Source organism: Terrapene carolina, unplaced genomic scaffold (genome assembly GCF_002925995.2).
Source record: "Terrapene carolina triunguis isolate 2854851 unplaced genomic scaffold, T_m_triunguis-2.0 Scaffold58, whole genome shotgun sequence".
NCBI lineage: Eukaryota > Metazoa > Chordata > Testudines > Emydidae > Terrapene > Terrapene triunguis.
The window spans coordinates 91,627,537-91,646,781 of record NW_020664409.1 but is presented as its reverse complement, the minus strand read 5'-3'; the positions used below and the strand labels follow the sequence as shown (position 1 = coordinate 91,646,781).

At 37.8% G+C, this 19,245-nt stretch overlaps 1 protein-coding gene across 2 annotated transcripts in view; it reads right to left on the bottom strand.

Annotated features, from left to right (window-relative positions):
• MTBP (MDM2 binding protein) overlaps positions 1-19,245 on the bottom strand; it is a 68,122-nt gene that overhangs the window by 24,990 nt on the left and 23,887 nt on the right. For both annotated transcript variants that reach the window (XM_026646234.2, XM_026646240.2), the window contains exons 10-16: positions 15,787-15,859; positions 12,762-12,879; positions 8,271-8,444; positions 7,012-7,125; positions 5,923-6,087; positions 4,299-4,392; positions 2,707-2,862 (exon numbers count right to left, since the gene is read on the bottom strand). In XM_026646234.2, the coding sequence (XP_026502019.1) occupies positions 2,707-2,862; positions 4,299-4,392; positions 5,923-6,087; positions 7,012-7,125; positions 8,271-8,444; positions 12,762-12,879; positions 15,787-15,859 (894 nt within the window). The remainder of the gene's footprint in view (positions 1-2,706; positions 2,863-4,298; positions 4,393-5,922; positions 6,088-7,011; positions 7,126-8,270; positions 8,445-12,761; positions 12,880-15,786; positions 15,860-19,245) is intronic.

Sequence of the window (19,245 nt, the reverse complement as noted above, 5' to 3'; positions counted from 1 at the left end):
CTCCTTCAAGTCGACTGATGTTAGGTGATCTCCCTGGGCAGATCACAGTCACTATCAACTTCAAGATCTCCATCTTGAATCTGGTCCTCCTTATGAACCTGTTCAGGTGTTTTAAGTCCAATGTCCTCTCTGGATCTCTTGTGTATCAGAAACAAGACTGAACAATGGCCAGAGAACACCTCTGTCTCAGGAACACTCTCGGTCACACTGATGTGCAAAACATGATCTATGGCCTTCTGCATATTCTGCCTCGTTTGCAGATGTGAGGATAGTGGAGAAGGGAAAAAATGATGATTTGGAAACTTTTAAAATTCTATAATAATGTACTTTGTAGCACTACATCCAGGACCATCTGTCTGACGTTGAGAAAGGTTATTGGTCCTCACATTTTAATAGTCTCCCCCCAGTTTTTGCTCATTGGACCTCTCCTCACTGCAGTCAGGGATTGTTTCTAGTGTTGGAATTTGCATTGTGGGAAGACTGGGCTCTTCAATGAGGGGGGATTTGATAGCTGCTTTCAACTACCTGAAAGGGGGTTCCAAAGAGGATGGATCTAGACTGTTCTCAGTGGTACCAGATGACAGAACAAGGAGCAATGGTCTCAAGTTGCAGTGGGGGAAGTTTAGGTTGGATATTAGGAAAATCTTTTTTACTAGGAGGGTGGTGAAGCACTGGAATGCGTTACCTAGGGAGGTGGTGGAATCTCCTTCCTTAGAGGTTTTTAAGGTCCGGCTTGACAAAGCCCTGGCTGGGATGATTTAGTTGGGGGTTGGTCCTGCTTTGAGCAGGGGGTTGGACTAGATGACTTCTGAGGCCTCTTCCAACCCTAATCTTCTATGATTCTATGATTCACTTTCTGGATTTAGACTTGTTCCATCTGCTTTTGTTGTAGCCAAAAAAGGATACTTAGGCCTGTAAGACAGACAACTATTCCTTTTCCCAGATTTGGAATTAGAAATGTTCTGTAAGGACGGTTTTGCTTTATCTGAGGACTGCACCACCACTTGATCAAATGGCTCCCCAAAATAACTGACCTGAAATATTTAAAAGCTGCTAACATGATTTGGCCTGTCACTGGATCCCTTAGTGAGCCAAGCAGTGCTATATATTTGCCAGATGGCACAGCTGTCATACCCTCCAGAGAGGAGACAAAGTGCCTCTTCAAGCCCCCCATCCTTTTTTTAGGGTATCCAATATGTCCAAATTAGACCAAATGCTGTCCAAATGACTAATTAACAAAAGTTCTCTCTCACACATTAGATGCTGGATTTTACAGCTCTGCCAGTAGCTACAGGAAGCAGAATAAAACTAATGGGGTCTTCGGAAGGTGGGGGCTACTCCCTCATCAGACCTCCAATCAGCATTTCAAAATGATTCTGTCCCCTATAGCTACAGACAGGTGACAACTCACACTGAGGATCTGTGGAACTCTCTCAGAGAGAATTAATGTTTGCAATGCACTTGAAATAAGTGAAGTGCCATTTAAATCAGTCTTGCAAAATTCTACTTGCCCATTCTTTTGGGGAAAGTAATTTTTTTGGACACGAGTAAATATTTTTTTCTTTACCATCAATCACTATGGTACAGAGAGGACACGTAGATTTTTGTACTGGAGCTGGTACATTCTTCTGACAATTCTGCAGTGATAATGATGTAAACGGTCATCAGTATCCTTTTGTGAGCTGAATTGTGTTTAAAATTGTGTTTAAAAGGGAGTGAGGGATGGGAACACAAAGTAACTCCATTTAATGTACAACAACATGTTCCATGGAGAAAATAGGTTTAATTATCAAGCTCCAATTTTGATCTGACCTCTCCACTCATTGTCTTCCTCACTATGGACTTGATTTTTATCAAACACTGTGATTTCCAATCACCACTTTGGCTCTTCTTCACCAATACCCAGTTGCCTCCCACCCTTGTCTTGTCATTTGTTCTACATCAAATTTGATGATCCACCCATACTAGACCCTTTATAATCTTGCCCCCACTGATATCTTTGCTTTCATGTGCCCCCTTCATGTGCCTCCTGCCCCATTACTGACCATGAGGCAGCAGGCTCCAGTGATCAGGGGCTGCCTAGGATTCAGGAGATTTGGGTTATAATCCTGACTTTGCCACTGGCCTGCTGTGTGACCGTAGGCAGGTCACTTCACCTCTCTGTGCCTTTGCTTCCCCATCTGTAAACTGGGCAGGATTTTTTCCTTTTCCTTCGTAAAGTGCTTTGGAGTCTATGTAAGAAGAGTGCTATATAAGAGCTAAGTATTATCTTGTATGGTTCTCATCATTATAGCTTTTCACCTTGTTTCCCTCTTTCTCTCCTCCGCCCACACTATCATGCTGTCCCCTACAAATGGTACAGTCTCCCTGTTCCTATCCACCAAGTGCTCTCTGTCAGATGCTAGAAAACGTGTGGCTCTGACCCACCTGCAGGGGATAAGATTTAAAACCCCTCATACTTTCAACTGCAATGGAAAAGCTACTTAGGTTAATCATTGGTGCTTATTTGGGACAGCTCTGACATATTCAAAGCCTATTCTCCAACATCACCAACAATATAAATGATCATTTACACAACTGTGAGCAGCAAAACCGAGCAGGAGATTCTGAGGGCCAAATTCATTCCCAGCAATGGAGTCGTTAGTTGTGCCTGCTTACATCAGTTCTGAATTTGGCCCTGAGGTTTTGTGCATTCTGAGACCTTACCTCTTTTGAATTTGTAATGGCTGAAGATCCCCAATAGGTAATCCTTCTGGAGTGAAATATTTCAGTAGCTCTTTAGCATCCAGCAATGTCAGTGATTCCCTCTGACCATCTTTATGGCCCAGTAATTGCTCAGAGGAATGCGCCAACATAGAAACTCTGGGGAAAAAAAACAATAAAGTAAATCTGTCCTGCCAAGAGTCATTGTTAGTTTGGAGCAATTAAAAATGGTTTATCTCCAGTGTAATACTACTGGAACTAGCATTTCAAAATATTTATTGAAAAGCTCATAATAAAATGGTTTCAAATGTCAAGGCTCTACCAGTCTTCCCAATATAAATTATTATCAAGAATTTACAGCTTAGCTGATAATTTTAATACTGGGATAGAAAGCAGACATTCAGATTCTCAAGCCTGTGGGCAAGTTTTATATATTTGAAGATTAATTAATTCTCATGAAAGAGAGATTTATAGCATAGTTAAAGGTAAGAACTAAAAGGAAAGTATTGTACAACCCCTTCCCCTCATAATTCTTTCAATGCACCTAATTCAAGGACAGCAAACTGTCTCCTCTTCTAATACTGAGAACCTTCGCCATGTTGCTTTAGGAACAGTAAAACTCATCAATGGGGAATAGGATAAAATAAATTTATTTCACCTAGGACTTGTGTGACATTCACTGAATCTAAGAGATAGAAAGGTCCTTGAGATACCTGTCAAAAGCTATGGTTAGCAGAAAAATAATCTCTGTTTTGAGAGGCAAGGACAGTGTTTTGAAAAGGCACAAGAAAGCATAGATCTACGCTGAGGCTGCAAGTGACACATTCCTCCCAACACTCTGATGTAGGCCATGCCACCCTGGGACTTTGTAAATTGAAAGAAAAAAGCAACCCATGATAATTCATTTGGAAAATTGATTGTAAGCTTATCCAGTAAAATGTTAAAAATCCACAATAGAACAAAGACCGAGAAAAAGCAATTGGGAGTTAGGGTGAAATGAAACAAATTATAAGAATAAGTTAAATACCTAATCACATAAGGCTGTAAAAGACCCAAAGGAGCAGCATTTCAACCCGAGTCTAAATAATGAACATTTTTCAAACCTCTCTTAATTCTCTTATGCTTTTAAAATGTTATGACCCTGGCTTTAAATGAAGCAACACAAAAAGATTAATGGTGCGTCTATATTGGGACATAGTGGCAAAAACTGCTCTGCTGTGTTTACATTACAGCTTTTGCCACTGGTTGCGCAAATTTGACCCCTTTATGCACCAGCTCTTAGTGTGGCTATGGCCTTTATCTTTTACCCACTCAATTGTGCCTACTGGAACGTCACAAACTTAGAACTGTACTCTATCAAAAGGCTGCATAACAATGCTCACTCAAATACTGAAACACCTCTGCAATACCTTTTCAAAATGGCAGAGGACCAGGGACCCACTTTCAACCTTACATAAATTTCCCTTCTCGCCTCATTTCTGTAGGACCCTTAAACATATTTTACGAGATTTACAAAACCTCTGTGAGCATTCACAGATCTTGTAGAATGATCTTTAATGTCATCTGTTTAGAAAATACACAGTATTTATCATTACCTCATTTTTTGTTTAATTTTTTCAAAATTTTCCAAGTTCTGAAGAACATTTCTTTCTGGCCACTCCAAAGGATTGGGTCCTATTAATTCAGATTCTGAGAGGGGAAAAAAAACAGAGTTAGATTAATACAAAGCTATTACTGTCAGCTGATTGAAAATAAATGGGATGTCATTTATTTTCAAACAAAAGAGCCAGGTTTATTACTACTAATAGGAGGATACTCAAACTGTGGCTCTAGAGCCTCATGGCAAGTCTTTAATGCACCAAAAGAGGCTTTCATGGAATACGTGGCTCTAACTGAATATATATCCACGTGCCCTGCTTTTGGAGGGAAATACAGAGCCATTCACAGTAGCACACTCCACATTGCCAGGCACATCTGGGGCAGCAGGAAGAGCACTGAGGAAATGAACCAGTCATGAAGATTCTTCCCAGTGGTCAAGAAAGGAAGAAAGAGAGAGCACACAGTAGTAAATTCAGTCCCAAAATAATCCTGGTGCAACATCCTGACACTGTGATATTTTTATCATCATGCTGTAGCAATACACACTGAGTTGTAATGAGGAAAGGTTGTGGTGCAGACCTGGTAATATAGTGTTTGGATATCACATGGCAATCATACTGGAGTTATCTGTGACTCCAATGAATTATATCAGATTAAAATTAATGTGGAGCAAAGGCAGAACAAATAATGTCTACAAAGAAGGTATTACCTAAATATATGATGCTGGCAACATTACTCGATAAATAATTCAAAAAGGAAACATCTTGTTCAGTTTTATACTGACTAGGAAATCCTGCACATGTGTGTGTGGTGTGTTTAGTGGTTGCTTCTAAAGAAGTCTCCACATATACAAAAAAATTTCACAGTCCCTATCGGCATGTGTTAAAATCATCACTCAAGAAGATGATGTACTGTATTCAGCATATACTGCTGTGGGCCTAAATAACTGCTGCTAGCAAACAATTTTCTGACTGAAGAGATATGTGTTAGGTATGCCACAGGTAAACAGCAGCTGTGAACCTGGGAAAGCTTTTTATTAAAATTGTGATACGATATGGTAGGTGCTGGGTCTTCCGTAGAATAATCTTGCTATTCTAGTACTATGCCCTAATCCCAGATGTATGCACTTATTCTTCTGTGGGAATTAAACAGATGAATTAATGGGGTAAAAATAGAAAAAAGGCTACTTGGATAGAATATCACCATAGTTCTTCAATGAAAGTGTGAAAAAAACAAAAAGAAAGGTGATATTAAAAAAAAGGTACTACTTCTCACATATGAACAGTTTTGTAGTGAAGTTGGACAAGAATATCTTAAGAACATGATAAGATGTACATTCATTCAATGAAGAGCTTTCAGTATCATACAGAAATCATAATATCATTGTCAGCAATATCCAAAAAGATGTCAACAGTCCATTGGTGAGAACAATTGCTATATGACTGCACAAATACAAATATTATGGATTTCCCAATTTTCTCTCTCTCTCTCTGGATTAATTCCTTTAACATTCATTTTAATGTAACTGCAATAAGTGAATAAAAAAAGTCTTGTTTGCAGATGCTTTTTCAAAAAACAAAACAATAAAACAGTGGTGAATTTTCTAATACAGATGCCTACCACTAGTTATTGTGTAGGGGCTAGTTTTGTTGATTGCTTTGTGCAGAATAGTTTTTGGAAGGCTGGTGTCATACAACTCTAAAAAACGTTCCCTAGTAAGTGTGAACAGGGTTTTGAGCTCATCAGCAGAAACAGTTGAAGGTTGCTCGCCTGATTCCCGCCTCTCTGCAAAACAATAAGAAAAAGGGGGAAAAAATTACTGTTCAAGCTGCTAAACATTTAGGAAAGATTGAACCCTGGTTGGGAGAGAATTTAGTTGATAAGGCATGCAATATTGTGTACTTTAGGGACATGTTACTAATTTATTCCATCAGCACATGTGGAACATTGGGAAGGCTGAAGTTCAGAGACCATTTTCACAAGTGCTTTTTATGACGAAAGTTACCTTCAGTCTAGTGACTTCCTGTTAACTGCAAACCATTTACATTATGATCAGGCTATTAAAACTGCAGTCTCTCCAAGATACATTTTCATTTAATTAAATCTGCTCGATCAATGAAACTAGATTAAATATCAAGGGACAAACAAAATGTTCCTTACCCACCCAAATTTGAGTCACTTAAAGAGAAAAACCTTTCAGTCCGGTTTACAATGATACACCCACTTACAATAAACATGAATCTCTAAGAGACATTCAGCCTCCACCATTAAAAAATAAGAGAGAGAGAGGAAGAGAGAAAGATACACTGCTGGAGATTAACAAAAACAACTACAGAGTAGCAGAGTACTGCATCACCACAATAGTCTCTTTCTGAAAACATCTTTTCAACAATAAAACCTGGTTGCTCTCCACAACGTATTTACGAAATATAGACTCTAAAACACCAAAATAAAAATCAGAGCTCTTTCATCTCTAAGGTTTAAAAAAAAAAAAAAAAAAAAACATAGGAACAAGTCAACACAGATATGTTACTAATTGATTCCTAACTGCAAACAATATTAAATGTTTCTATTCTTTCTTCATAGACTATCTTCCCTGGACTTTATAAAGTAAACACTGTCACATCCAATTCAAAATGAAGATATATTTGTTGAATATCGATTTGAGATCCAGTGGTGATTTAATCCAATATTCTGTCCATTACTTACTGAGACATTCCTTCAAGGCAAATGCTTGGACATAAGCCAGTTTCTTTTCTCTCTGTAGTATCTGCTCTCCATAGAAACGTGGAAGAGAACTGATGAAGTCACCAGTACAAAAGCCTGTATGGATTATGAGAAAGCCATTCTTAGGTATGTCTCATATGATTTAGGAAATCACCAGCTCATGTTTATTTCTTAAAGGAGCTATCTACACGCATTACTACACATTTCATATTAAGAAAGCCACAGCTAGAATTTAGTATTTGGCTGAATCCTGTTAAAGCAAGGAAATTAATATCAAAGGCTGAAAATCCACCCAGAAGTCACTTTATTGTGCATAACTATCAAGGAGGTCTCCACATGCTTGGCAATCTTTTTCCATATTACATGCTGTAATAAATAAGCATTGTTTGTATGAAATATCTGCCTAATCCTTAGCTTTGAATTTCCATGCTGTTATGCATTAAAGTCAGACTTTTAATATGTTGATATGTTATTGCAGTTAATATAATTAACATGCATAGGAGGTAAACAGGTTACTGCATTTAATGTTTGAAAATAACCCATTGTTCCCAATTTCTATAACATATTGGGAAGGACTTTAGGATTTTCCCCCACCACCTTTTTCATCTGACTAGGATAAACTATTATGACCAGGCAGTCAGTTCTATTCCACTTCGATTTCCTCCAATTACAAGGGAACAGACTTCTTCTATCTGAATGTCATCTAAGTCAGCCTTGCAAAATTGGACTTGTCCATTTGCCTAGGGAAAATAAAAAAATTTCAGACAAGCGAATGAAATAGTTACTTTTGTTGTTTTTTTTATCACCACCACTTCAAAGGTAGGCAACTAGAATTTGGGCTAGGCTGGTCAACTTTCATGACAATTTTGCAAGTCTGATTTAAGTATTCATTTTAACTGGAGTTGTACAATAAAGCACTCTCTTTGCTCCATGTGGCAACGAAGGTATCAAAAATGATGGGCTGTGCATCTCATATAGAATATTTTGAAATCACATGCATTTTAACTTGAACTTAAAGATTTAGTTTAAAGTTATTAGTTCTTCTGCACTTTTCCATCAATGTTAAATAATTTTTTACAAGTCTGAATAAAAAGTATATTGCTGAAACAAAAATATTTGTTATCAAAGGTAACTATTCCCCTTAGTTTTTCCCACCTTACTACTGTAAATAAATTGCACATATTGTCAGTCACCACCACCAACCCCTCAGACACGCTTAAAAAACAGAGTTTAAGTCTTACTTGACTGTGTTTCTTCTGTGCTTGTCTGTAGCTTTCCATTTATTAAAGCAAGAGTGGCTGTGCCATTGATCTGATTGGCTGAATGAATCAAAGTTGCTTTACACCCTCCAAAGCCATTGCTTTGTACCAAGAAATAATACTGGCAAGACTCTCCTTTTAGCTCAACTTCTGGAACTAAGCAAACACCAACAGATAATCATGAACCATTCTGAGGGGAAAAAAGTCTTTAAAATAAGCATAATATTTTCAGGTTTCAGAGTAGCAACCGTGTTAGTCTGTAGTTGCAAAAAGAACAGGAGTACTTGTGGCACCTTAGAGACTAACAAATTTCTTTGAGCATAAGCTTTCATAACCCACGAAAGCTTATGCTCAAATAAATTTGTTAGTCTGTAAGGTGCCACAAGTACTCTTGCATAATATTTTCTAGATTCTAACACGGTGTTACTTGCATAGCCTCTAGCCTTGCCAGCTGAGACTGAATCAGATCACATTAGCCAGCAGCATCAAACGTGCTCGGTATTTTGATGAGAGACCTCTAAAATATTCTAAGTGCATCAGGTGCAAATACCAAATCCAGATGTGCCACTGATTCTTTCACATTAATTTTCAACCTGTATCCTAGTACGATGCTTATGGACAAGAGATAAATATGAGGTATTCCTAGGCACTTTTTACACTATTACCAAGGTTAATTCTGGTATCCTTGACAACATCTGATTGGGTTATCGTATTCTGCCTGACATATCACTTTAATTTCAACAGGATAAGGGTGCAGTTTTTTGTTGTTTTTTACTTTCTGTCTTGAACTACTGGATAATATAGTTGTGTGTTATTTAAATGCTGCTTCCATATGTAGAAGGCAATGTCTGCATGTAGTTGGTAAAATACATTTGAGATCTTTGGATGAGAGGTGCTCCCTAAAATTTCAGTTATTATTAAATGAGAAGATAAATACCTTAAATCTTACCTTATGAGGCAAAAAAGTTACAGTTCTATCCTAAAACAGGAGAAAAACTGTACACTGTCTGCTACATTTGTAAAGAGGGTGGCGGTGGATGGAATCTTTGCGAGTGGGAAACCCTTCTTGGAATATTTGGATCGAAACAACCCTAATTTTTTAGAAATGTGTTATGAAGTGTTAGGCACCCTCACCACTCTCTTCCTCCCCAAAAAAAGAGAGAAAACAGAATTATTCATTAACTATGTAAATTTCTGTAAATGCTTTTTATTATGAGGCAGATACTACTCACAAAGGGGGTATTTATCCAAATAGATTTAAAATTTAAAATCTCTATTAAAAGTATAAGGATAGCAAGAAATGTCTGCTGTGAAGCATATGAAAAATACTCCATTCTATTTCCTAACAAAAGCATGGATCATACGGATTGTACTAGAATAAAATCTATCACTGAACTTGACAGTAATAACTTTGAAGAAACTATTTTTTCCACGTTTTATACAAACTATTAAATTGACAGATGTCTGCAAACACAAGAAGCTCAGAGACTGAGCACTTCAGAATACTGTATTAAGCTTCAAAGATCAAAACACTTAATACCACCTTCAAGCTTTGTTATCCCTCTTGGATTGAGGCATATATAACACTGTCTCAACAAATAATATTTTAGACAGATTTAAGCACTGAAAGTTCAACAAATAATCTGTACAAATATTGTATAAAATATTGTAATGTTTTCTAGAACAGTTTTAATTTAAATTAGGGAGAAAAATCAAATTGGTATCTATAGCTGCACAAGGATTAAATTCAAGAAATCCATTCCTGCTATGTATTCTTTTTATGTCTCCCCCCGGCCCCTCCAGTATTCTCTTCATCTAAGACACATTCTCATTTCTTCAGATGCAAGTAATGGAAATCTCCAGAGGCAGGTATAAATCAGTATGGAGATAACGAGGTTAGTTCAGTCAGGGAGGGTGAGGTGCTCTGCTAGCAGTTGAGGTGTGAACACCAAGGGAGGAGAAACTGCTTCTGTAGTTGGATAGCCATTCTCAGTCTTTGTTTAATCCTGACCTGATGGTGTCAAATTTGCAAATGAACTGGAGCTCAGCAGTTTCTCTTTGGAGTCTGGTCCTGAAGTTTTTTTGCTGTAATATGGCTACCTTTACATCTGCTATAGTGTGTCCAGGGAGGTTGAAGTGTTCTCCTACAGGTTTTTGTATATTGCCATTCCTGATATCTGACTTGTGTCCATTTATCCTCTTGCGTAGTGACTGTCCAGTTTGGCCAATGTACATAGCAGAGGGGCATTGCTGGCACATGATGGCATATATAACATTGGTGGACGTGCAGGTGAATGAGCCGGTGATGTTGTAGCTGATCTGGTTAGGTCCTGTGATGGTGTTGTGAAAGTGAGGTCCTGGTTAGGTCCTGTGATGGTCTGTGAAAGTGCGGGATCATTGTCCAGGATGGGTTGTAGATCACTGATGAGCATCATCAGTGATCTACAATCCATCCTGGACAATGATCCCGCACTTTCACAGACCTTGGGAGGCAGGCCAGTCCTCGCCCACAGACAACCCGCCAACCTTAAGCATATTCTCACCAGCAACTACGCACCGCACCATAACTCCTCTAACTCAGGAACCAATCCATGCAACAAACCTCGATGCCAACTCTGCCCACATATCTACACCAGCAACACCATCACAGGACCTAACCAGATCAGCTACAACATCACCGGCTCATTCACCTGCACGTCCACCAATGTTATATATGCCATCATGTGCCAGCAATGCCCCTCTGCTATGTACATTGGCCAAACTGGACAGTCACTACGCAAGAGGATAAATGGACACAAGTCAGATATCAGGAATGGCAATATACAAAAACCTGTAGGAGAACACTTCAACCTCCCTGGACACACTATAGCAGATGTAAAGGTAGCCATATTACAGCAAAAAAACTTCAGGACCAGACTCCAAAGAGAAACTGCTGAGCTCCAGTTCATTTGCAAATTTGACACCATCAGATCAGGATTAAACAAAGACTGTGAATGGCTATCCAACTACAGAAGCAGTTTCTCCTCCCTTGGTGTTCACACCTCTACTGCTAGCAGAGCACCTCACCCTCCCTGACTGAACTAACCTCGTTATCTCCATACTGATTTATACCTGCCTCTGGAGATTTCCATTACTTGCATCTGAAGAAGTGAGGTTCTGACCCACGAAAGCTTATGCTCCCAATACTTCTGTTAGTCTTAAAGGTGCCACAGGACCCTCTGTTGCTTTTTACAGATTCAGACTAACATGGCTACCCCTCTGATTCTCATTTCGAGATGTCAAGAAAGGGTGTTTTCACTCCTTTTTATATTTTAATCCTGATGAAGCATTGTACCCCTCTCACATAATTAAGAAATTGTGGACCAGCACCTATTCAATTTACTATAAACAGGCTAGCTAGGCTTTGGAGAAAGTGGTATACAATGTACTTCCACTAGAGCTGGGAGACTAGGTATACTAGCCTTCAATATGAGAATGTTCTTCTGTGCTCACGTGGTTTCATCCGTGCTGTCACTCCAATCAATGAAAACCCAACGGCTAATCTTCTCTATAATCACATCACATCTGCCCTTCCTCAAAATCTTGGGGCATAAGTAACTTGTTCAGTTATACTGACCAATGATTCCTGACAACTTCTGCAGCTATTATCATTGTTAGATAACTACAGTGTATCATATCACTGTTAACATAAACCGATTGCCTTGAATTAATTTGTAAAATGAGGCTTTCATCTTTTTAAAATAAAAAGGAAAGGAGAGACATTAAGAGCTGGATCCACAGCTGAACCTGAAGACTGGCACACAACAGTACCTTTAAGCCACATTTACATTCCCCTGATCCCAGAGCTGGCTGGACCCACCATATAACTTGCACAGATTATTTTTAATTTTTCTCTGCTCTGCATATTGCACAGTTGAACTTAATAACTAAGGCCTTTTGTATATTATGGAGATTCTGTCACTGTTGCTAGCCCCAGTGCAGCTCCATTTTGAAGTAATGCAACTATTCTATATTCGTGCTAATAACTTTATATTTAGGCTTGAAAGGATTAGATTTTTATTGGTAAATGTCATTTTCACCATACACGCAAAAACTATTTCAAATCAATATCAAAATTTAGATAGGCAAAGAAAGAAAAATTCTGCTTGAGAACTTACTAGAGTTTAATTTAAGAATATTTACTTTGTATATTTTGATATGCAATGTTGACAATTTGTGTTTTAATGGTTATAAAGCTTTAATTTTTTGAATCTCAATATCTACTGTCAATAAGAATTATTGTCTGACCCCCCCACCCCAATTTCCTGCAACTATGAAAATTTAAATCAACAAAAAACAGAAAAAAATGCTTAGAAATAAACATTGATATTATCTGTTGAAATAACAAAATAAAAATCAAATTCTGCCAAGCCTACTTATATTATATACTCCCGATGCACACAAACACAACACCCCTACACATACATTACTTACTGGTTATGACCTTCGGTTTTTTGGCCATATGTTCCTTCCATTTTTTTGTACTCAGCTGGCCAGGAGAGGGAATCAACATGTTGTTTACATTGCAAGGCAAAACAAATAAGGCGCCTACCTGTAGAAAGAGCAAAAACAGTGCACTCAATATTACTCCTATAGTCATAGAGTTCAAAGCCAGGAAGGACCTCTAGAACATCTAGTCTGACTTCTCTGTACATCACAGGCCATCACCACTCACACATTAAGCCCAACAATGGAAATTAGACCAAAATAAATGAGACCCACATGAGACTAGGCTATTATGTGCCACAGGCAGAGAATAGAGGGCACTAAGGTAAACCAATCCTGATGCCCCCACAATGGCAGGGATATGATTATGTGAAATATACCTAGATAATCCTGGCAAGTGACTTGCACCCACATGCTACAGAGGAAGGCAAAAAAACCCAAGGTCACAGCCAATCTGACCTGGGGGAAAATTCCTTCCCGAACCCAGTTCTGGCAATCAGTTAGACCCTGAGCAAGAACTGGCCAGCCTAGCACCTGAGAGGGGGAATGCTCAAATGCTCAGCAACACCTCAGAGCCCTGGCCCATCCCACCCAGTGTACCATCTCCAGCTGTGGTCATCCCTGATGCTTCAGAGGAAGGAGATTTAAAAAACCCTCCCAGAATACAGGGTGGGTGGGAGGATGGGGGTGGATTCCCTCCTAATCCATGCTGGTGACTGGCTGAAACCCTGTAGCATGATCTGACTAGATTATACCTGCTAGAGGTTTCCTCCTCTTTAGCTGTTGATTAGAGGCTGATTAAAGCACATTTCTATTAAAGACACTCATTCCTTTTTTTGTTCACTGTCAAACAAGACTTGTCTCTATTGGTATCATGCTGAGTTGAGTTAAGCAGAAGCAGCATTCCCAACAGTGAAAAGTTTGCTTTTTAAAATCAAGGGAAAGTTAAGAGACGGAGTATTGCTGGATTCACATATATTGTATTTTCTGTTTCATGCCTGATACAGAGATTTAATTCACATTATAATTGCAAATCACAACTCAACCTAAATCCGGTAAGGCTAACAATACCTCCATATAATAATAAAATCTGAAATTAATTGTGTACTCCAATAAAGAGCCACAGTAGGCTACTCTCCACTCTCAAGAGAAGACATATCTTTTTTATATTTTCTGTTTTCCAAATAAATTCAGATATTGGTTGTTGCTTCTGCCAATATTTATCTCTCAGGACAATAAATATTAGTAATAAGGAGAACAACAGAAGTAACTATACTTATTTACTTGAGCATTCAGGCTGTGGTATCAGGAAAAATACATTTTTCAGCAAGTTTCTGATGTACTTTCAAATATGCATTGTACTGTATCTAGTAGACTGAATATAAAACTTTTAGAACAGTTTCAATCTACTAGTACAGATAATTACACACAATTGTCAGAGCATCTCTAGTTTATCTAATAAGTATGCATAAAATGTTCTAAAAGCTTTTTTTTTTTAATTATGAGTAAAAATGGAAGTTACTATACATAATTGACATGTCTGCTTAATACCATTTTTACACATCATAATTATCTGAGTTATACCAATGCACAAAAACCTTGTGGTTTGTTTGTTTTTTGGAATAGGTATATTTTTAAAATAACTAAGCTGTTTATTCGTAGGAAATGAAGAAGAGGTTTGAGGAAAATACATTCCTTAGCAGAAATCCTAAATATCAAGCTGAACAACCAGAGCCAGTTTTCAACACCTACACTGTACACCCTTAAAAATATGGTTTTATAATGGAACCACAACATGAGTAACTTTCTATAATCATATCAATTTGCTCACTGCAGCCAATGTTCTGATTACCGTAGATTAGAGTTATAAACATCAGAAACACTGTGTAAACATACCTATATTGCCTTAAAAATTCAGGCAAACAGCATTTTCAAATGAACATTACTGCATAATTATTCAGAGCTATGGTACCAAGAAAAAGCAAGAACTATTATATCTGAGCAAAGAGTTAAAAAGCACTGTCCTACGAAAATTATAGAATGTTCTCAATTTTTCAAAAATGATAATATAGAAATATATCGGCTTTTCTTGCAATCACGATCTGCAAAAAATAAAAACCATCTCCATCAGCCTAGGACTGCAAAATAAATGATGCACTATGCCTTCTCGTTTTCTGCATTAGAGAAATAAGAGGTAAGATAATACAGTGGCTTGTCCAACAGCATTTAGAATGCACTGCTGGTGGTTAGAAATTTCCTCAACATTCAACATGAGAAATGGAGGGATAAGGCTATCACCAGTTTTTATTCCTATTCCCCTAGGAGGCAAGAATGTCCAACACTGTGAGGAAATCAGTGACTTTGGGCACGTCTACACTAGAAGCACTACATCAGCTTGTATGAACTGTTCTCCACATATAGGTAACTAGTGAAATGTAATGGCCTGTGACGTAAAGGAGGTCAGAATAGATGATCTAATGGTCCCTTCTGGTCTTAAAAATCTACGAATACAGCAAATACACTGAAGATATGGCTGGCCCAACAGTATAGCATCTGTGCAATTTACTGTCCTGCAGAACATAAAAAATTACTCAGAGTACTCTGCTGTTTGTGTTTATGAAGGTAGGCAGGGGGAAGAAAGGGGGGCTCTTGTTGTAAAGGGACTTAAAAAAAGATTTGTGGGAACAGAAGAGGGTGAGGTCAGTAATTTTTGTTAAAGGGTTAAACTGAATTATGAAAATGAGCAGACAAGGACAGCTATTGGAGTGAGGATGAGTGGGATTCAGAGTGAGTATCAAGATGTGCTAAGGTCAAAACTTAGCTGAAGTTCACAATTTAATGGGCATTTGAGTTCTGTTCTTGGAAACTATAAAACACACATATCTAAAGGCCCTAGAAGAAAATTTTGGAGGAGGCTCCACAGAGATTAGGTGTTAAATTAAAAGTACACTGAAATAGATTATGCACAAATAATTTTGAAAAAAAATTGCTGCAAAGTTGATAAAAATTATACCTTTTCACAGAGAGAAGAAATCTGGTCCAAAAACAGTGTAGACTTTTCATTGATATTGTTTCTTGCCAAATTCCTGTATAGAAAGGTTTAAGGAGCCACATCTTCAAATAGTTTTACCTGTTGCTATTTTATAAATCATGGTATAATCATATTTTGCATAAAGAAACATTTCAATCCACCTAAATACAAACTAAACCACCAGTCCTCATTATTGTCAAAGCATTATAATGAATAAATTCTCTGTATCAGATGGGGTAATACACTAACCCAGGCATTTTGTAAATATATGTTATGATATACAGCATATTTATTGAAAGCTTTTAGGTAACCATGTAGGAGAAAAAATTTTATATACTTTATTGAATCTCTTACCATTATGATAGTTAATGACTTCTTTCAGGAATATAAAGATTTTAATCAGCTGGTATCAGATGCTACTGATAAAGCCTGAATTTCTTATAACTTCCCACTGAATGTAGATTTGATTGATAACTTCTACAAAGCAACAGATATACTGTCATAACTGAGGCACTCCAGGCACCAGCAGCACTCATACCACCTGGTGGTGAGTTGCCTTCTTGTGTTTCTCTCTTTACTTTTTTGTTGTTGCTCTTTAGAACAAAATCTGAGATCCATCTTTCACTCTGCACTCAACCACCAAAATAGCAGGTGATAGTTTTGAGATAATCATTTAGGATCTAATCCTTTGAGGTACTGACAGGCCTCTACTCATGAGGTCTTAAAGAAAAGTGGTTAAACTGTATAATGATATATCCCGCAGACCCCAACAGATTAGATTTGTATTTTTATGTTCTTCCTTTCTGGTATGCTCAACGTATGTGAGTGAATGATTCCTGGTGGGTCCTTTACAGAAAGCTGTTCATTATAATGAATGGGTTCAGTTTAAGATGGGTATTTGTGTTCTGACTACAGTGATATTTGTACTTTATTTGGGGCTTTAATGAGAAGCCCAATTATATTTCTTCAAATACCGCATTCTCCTCCTCTTCCTCAATTTCTCTGTTTTTAAGTGTATTGATTTAACGGAACATGGAATATCCTTCTGTACAATAAAAACCATCACCTCTTAGTTCTGAAAGGCATTTGATTGGCAGCATAAGAATCAGACTGACGGTATCAACTGAAGAAAGTGCTGGTCTGAATGATATTTTAACTTGTGTGCTAGAAGATAAAGGGCTCCTTAGCTATCCATTCCCTTTAACTTATACACATTTTGTGTAAAAAAGTGTCCCTACACACTGAAATAAGTTATATACACTAAAACCACTTAAGGCTTTTCTTCACACAGAAAGCTCAACATTAGTGGAGTGTCAGTATAACAAAATAGGAGTGCCTAGCAAAATACCCCCTTCTCCTCTTCATCTTACAAATAGCAGCATGGCCCTCTTTGTTTCAACCTGTTAACCCAACAATGCATGCTAAGATTATTTGTTTAATTTTATCACGGCATTAGATCAAAGACAGTGTGTTTCTTCAAGTGCACTTTATACCTCCACTTACAAAACTAAGCATGACAAACTTCATAAGGCTGTGAGCCTACTTTATTTTAACAGGCTGTAAAGACATGGCTTTTTGCTTACCTCTGACCATGCTATTTGCATGTCACAAACTAATCCATGATCTTTTTCCTTTTTACATGTAGGGATAATTACTACTATGGATGGAGGCTTGCTTCTCTGTTAGGTAAATGTCTTAAATTATGTAAATATTCCTATGCACAATCTATATAAAGTATTATGGTCTATTAACCCAGCACACTAAAGGGTATGCCTACACTGCAAAAAAAGACCCGTGGCAGTAAGTCTCAGAGCCTGGATCAACTGATTCGGGCTCGTGCTACAGAGCTTTGTACTTGGGCTACAGCGCAGATTCTAGGATCCACTCCCTCTCACCAGGTTCCAGCCCGAGTCCAAACGTCTACACTGCTATTTTTAGCCTCACAGCGCAAACCTAAGTCAGTTGACTTGGGCTCTGAGACTCATTGCCATAGTTACTTCTTGTTTGGGGTTTTATTTTGTTTTTTTTTGCAGTGCAGACATACCCTTAGAGCTACAATACTGCCTCCAGTTCACAGCAGAACTGCCACAGATGTCAGTTCCAATGTAACAGACAAATCTCTTTAAATTAATATACTTGTAATTCTGTATTCTGAAAAGCTTGGGAGTGGGAGGAATTTCACACTTTTTTTATATATAGTACAGTCTAAATCAGTGGTTCTCAAACGAGGGTTGCCGCTTGTTCAGGGAAAGCCCCTGGTGGGCCGGGCCGGTTTGTTTACCTGCCGCGTCTGCAGGTTCGGCCGATCGCGGCTCCCACTGCCAGCGGTTTGCCGCTCCAGGCCAATGGGGGCTGCAGGAAGGGCGGCCAGCACATCCCTCGGCCCGCGCTGCTTCCTGCAGCCCCCATTGTCCTGGAGCGGATTTAGAATTAAAGATAAGAGGAATTAAAGATAAGAGGAATTCAGTATATTAAATTTAACACCAGAGCATTTTCTTTTAAAGTGATCAGCAATTAAATTTAAGAAAGAATAGACACACTGGACAATATGTGGTTTGACAATTGCGAAAATAAAATGAAGCACGATAAGAAGCTCTTTTACCCTGAAGCGTCTCCCCTTAAATGACCAGCTGCCAGTACAAGGTGAATTTAAATACTGTGCAGCATAAGATGGAGAATATATTGGTTTACATGCCTCATCTAGTCATTGCATTAAATATATTGCATCAATAGTGTCTTAATAATAAGTAAAACACTTCCAAAGATGTATACATTTAACCTCTGACTACGCTGGTGTTATTTTAAGCCCTCTCTTTATAACTATAGTAAATTTAGTCCATGATCTCCTTAAACAAAATTCTTGTTAGCACATGAGAATGCATTTAGTATTTAAGATTCCTTTCCTCCTCCTAGTTATTGAATTACAAACATTAGGTGCACACCATGAGGGCTGCAAGGTTCAATAAGTAGTTCAAACTCATGCTCTAAAATATACACTTGATCAGGAAAAGTTTATATACATTTTATGCTGCTTGCAAAAAAAAGTGTTAAATTAGCTGAAAGTTTTGTCTTTAAGGAAAGCGTTTCAAATATGAAGATATTCTGCATCTGCTTTAGCTTCAATTTTAACTCTGAATCACTTGAATATAGTTTATTTTATCTGAAATCCTCCATATGGGGAAAAATTTTCATTAGACATTCCAGTTCTAATATCACCTATTCATAATTAGATCTTATTAAACATTCTCAGGAAATTGCAAATGTGTTAAAACCTTCATGCACCCAGAGATATATTTTGAAAGTTTTTTTTTTTTTAAATCACAGATTTCTATAACAAGAGAAGTGTCCCTATGCTACAGAAAGATAAACATTACCATAGTCTCACATCAGCCTATATACTAGGCAGTACTTGATGTAATTGGTGGTATAATCAGAAAAATA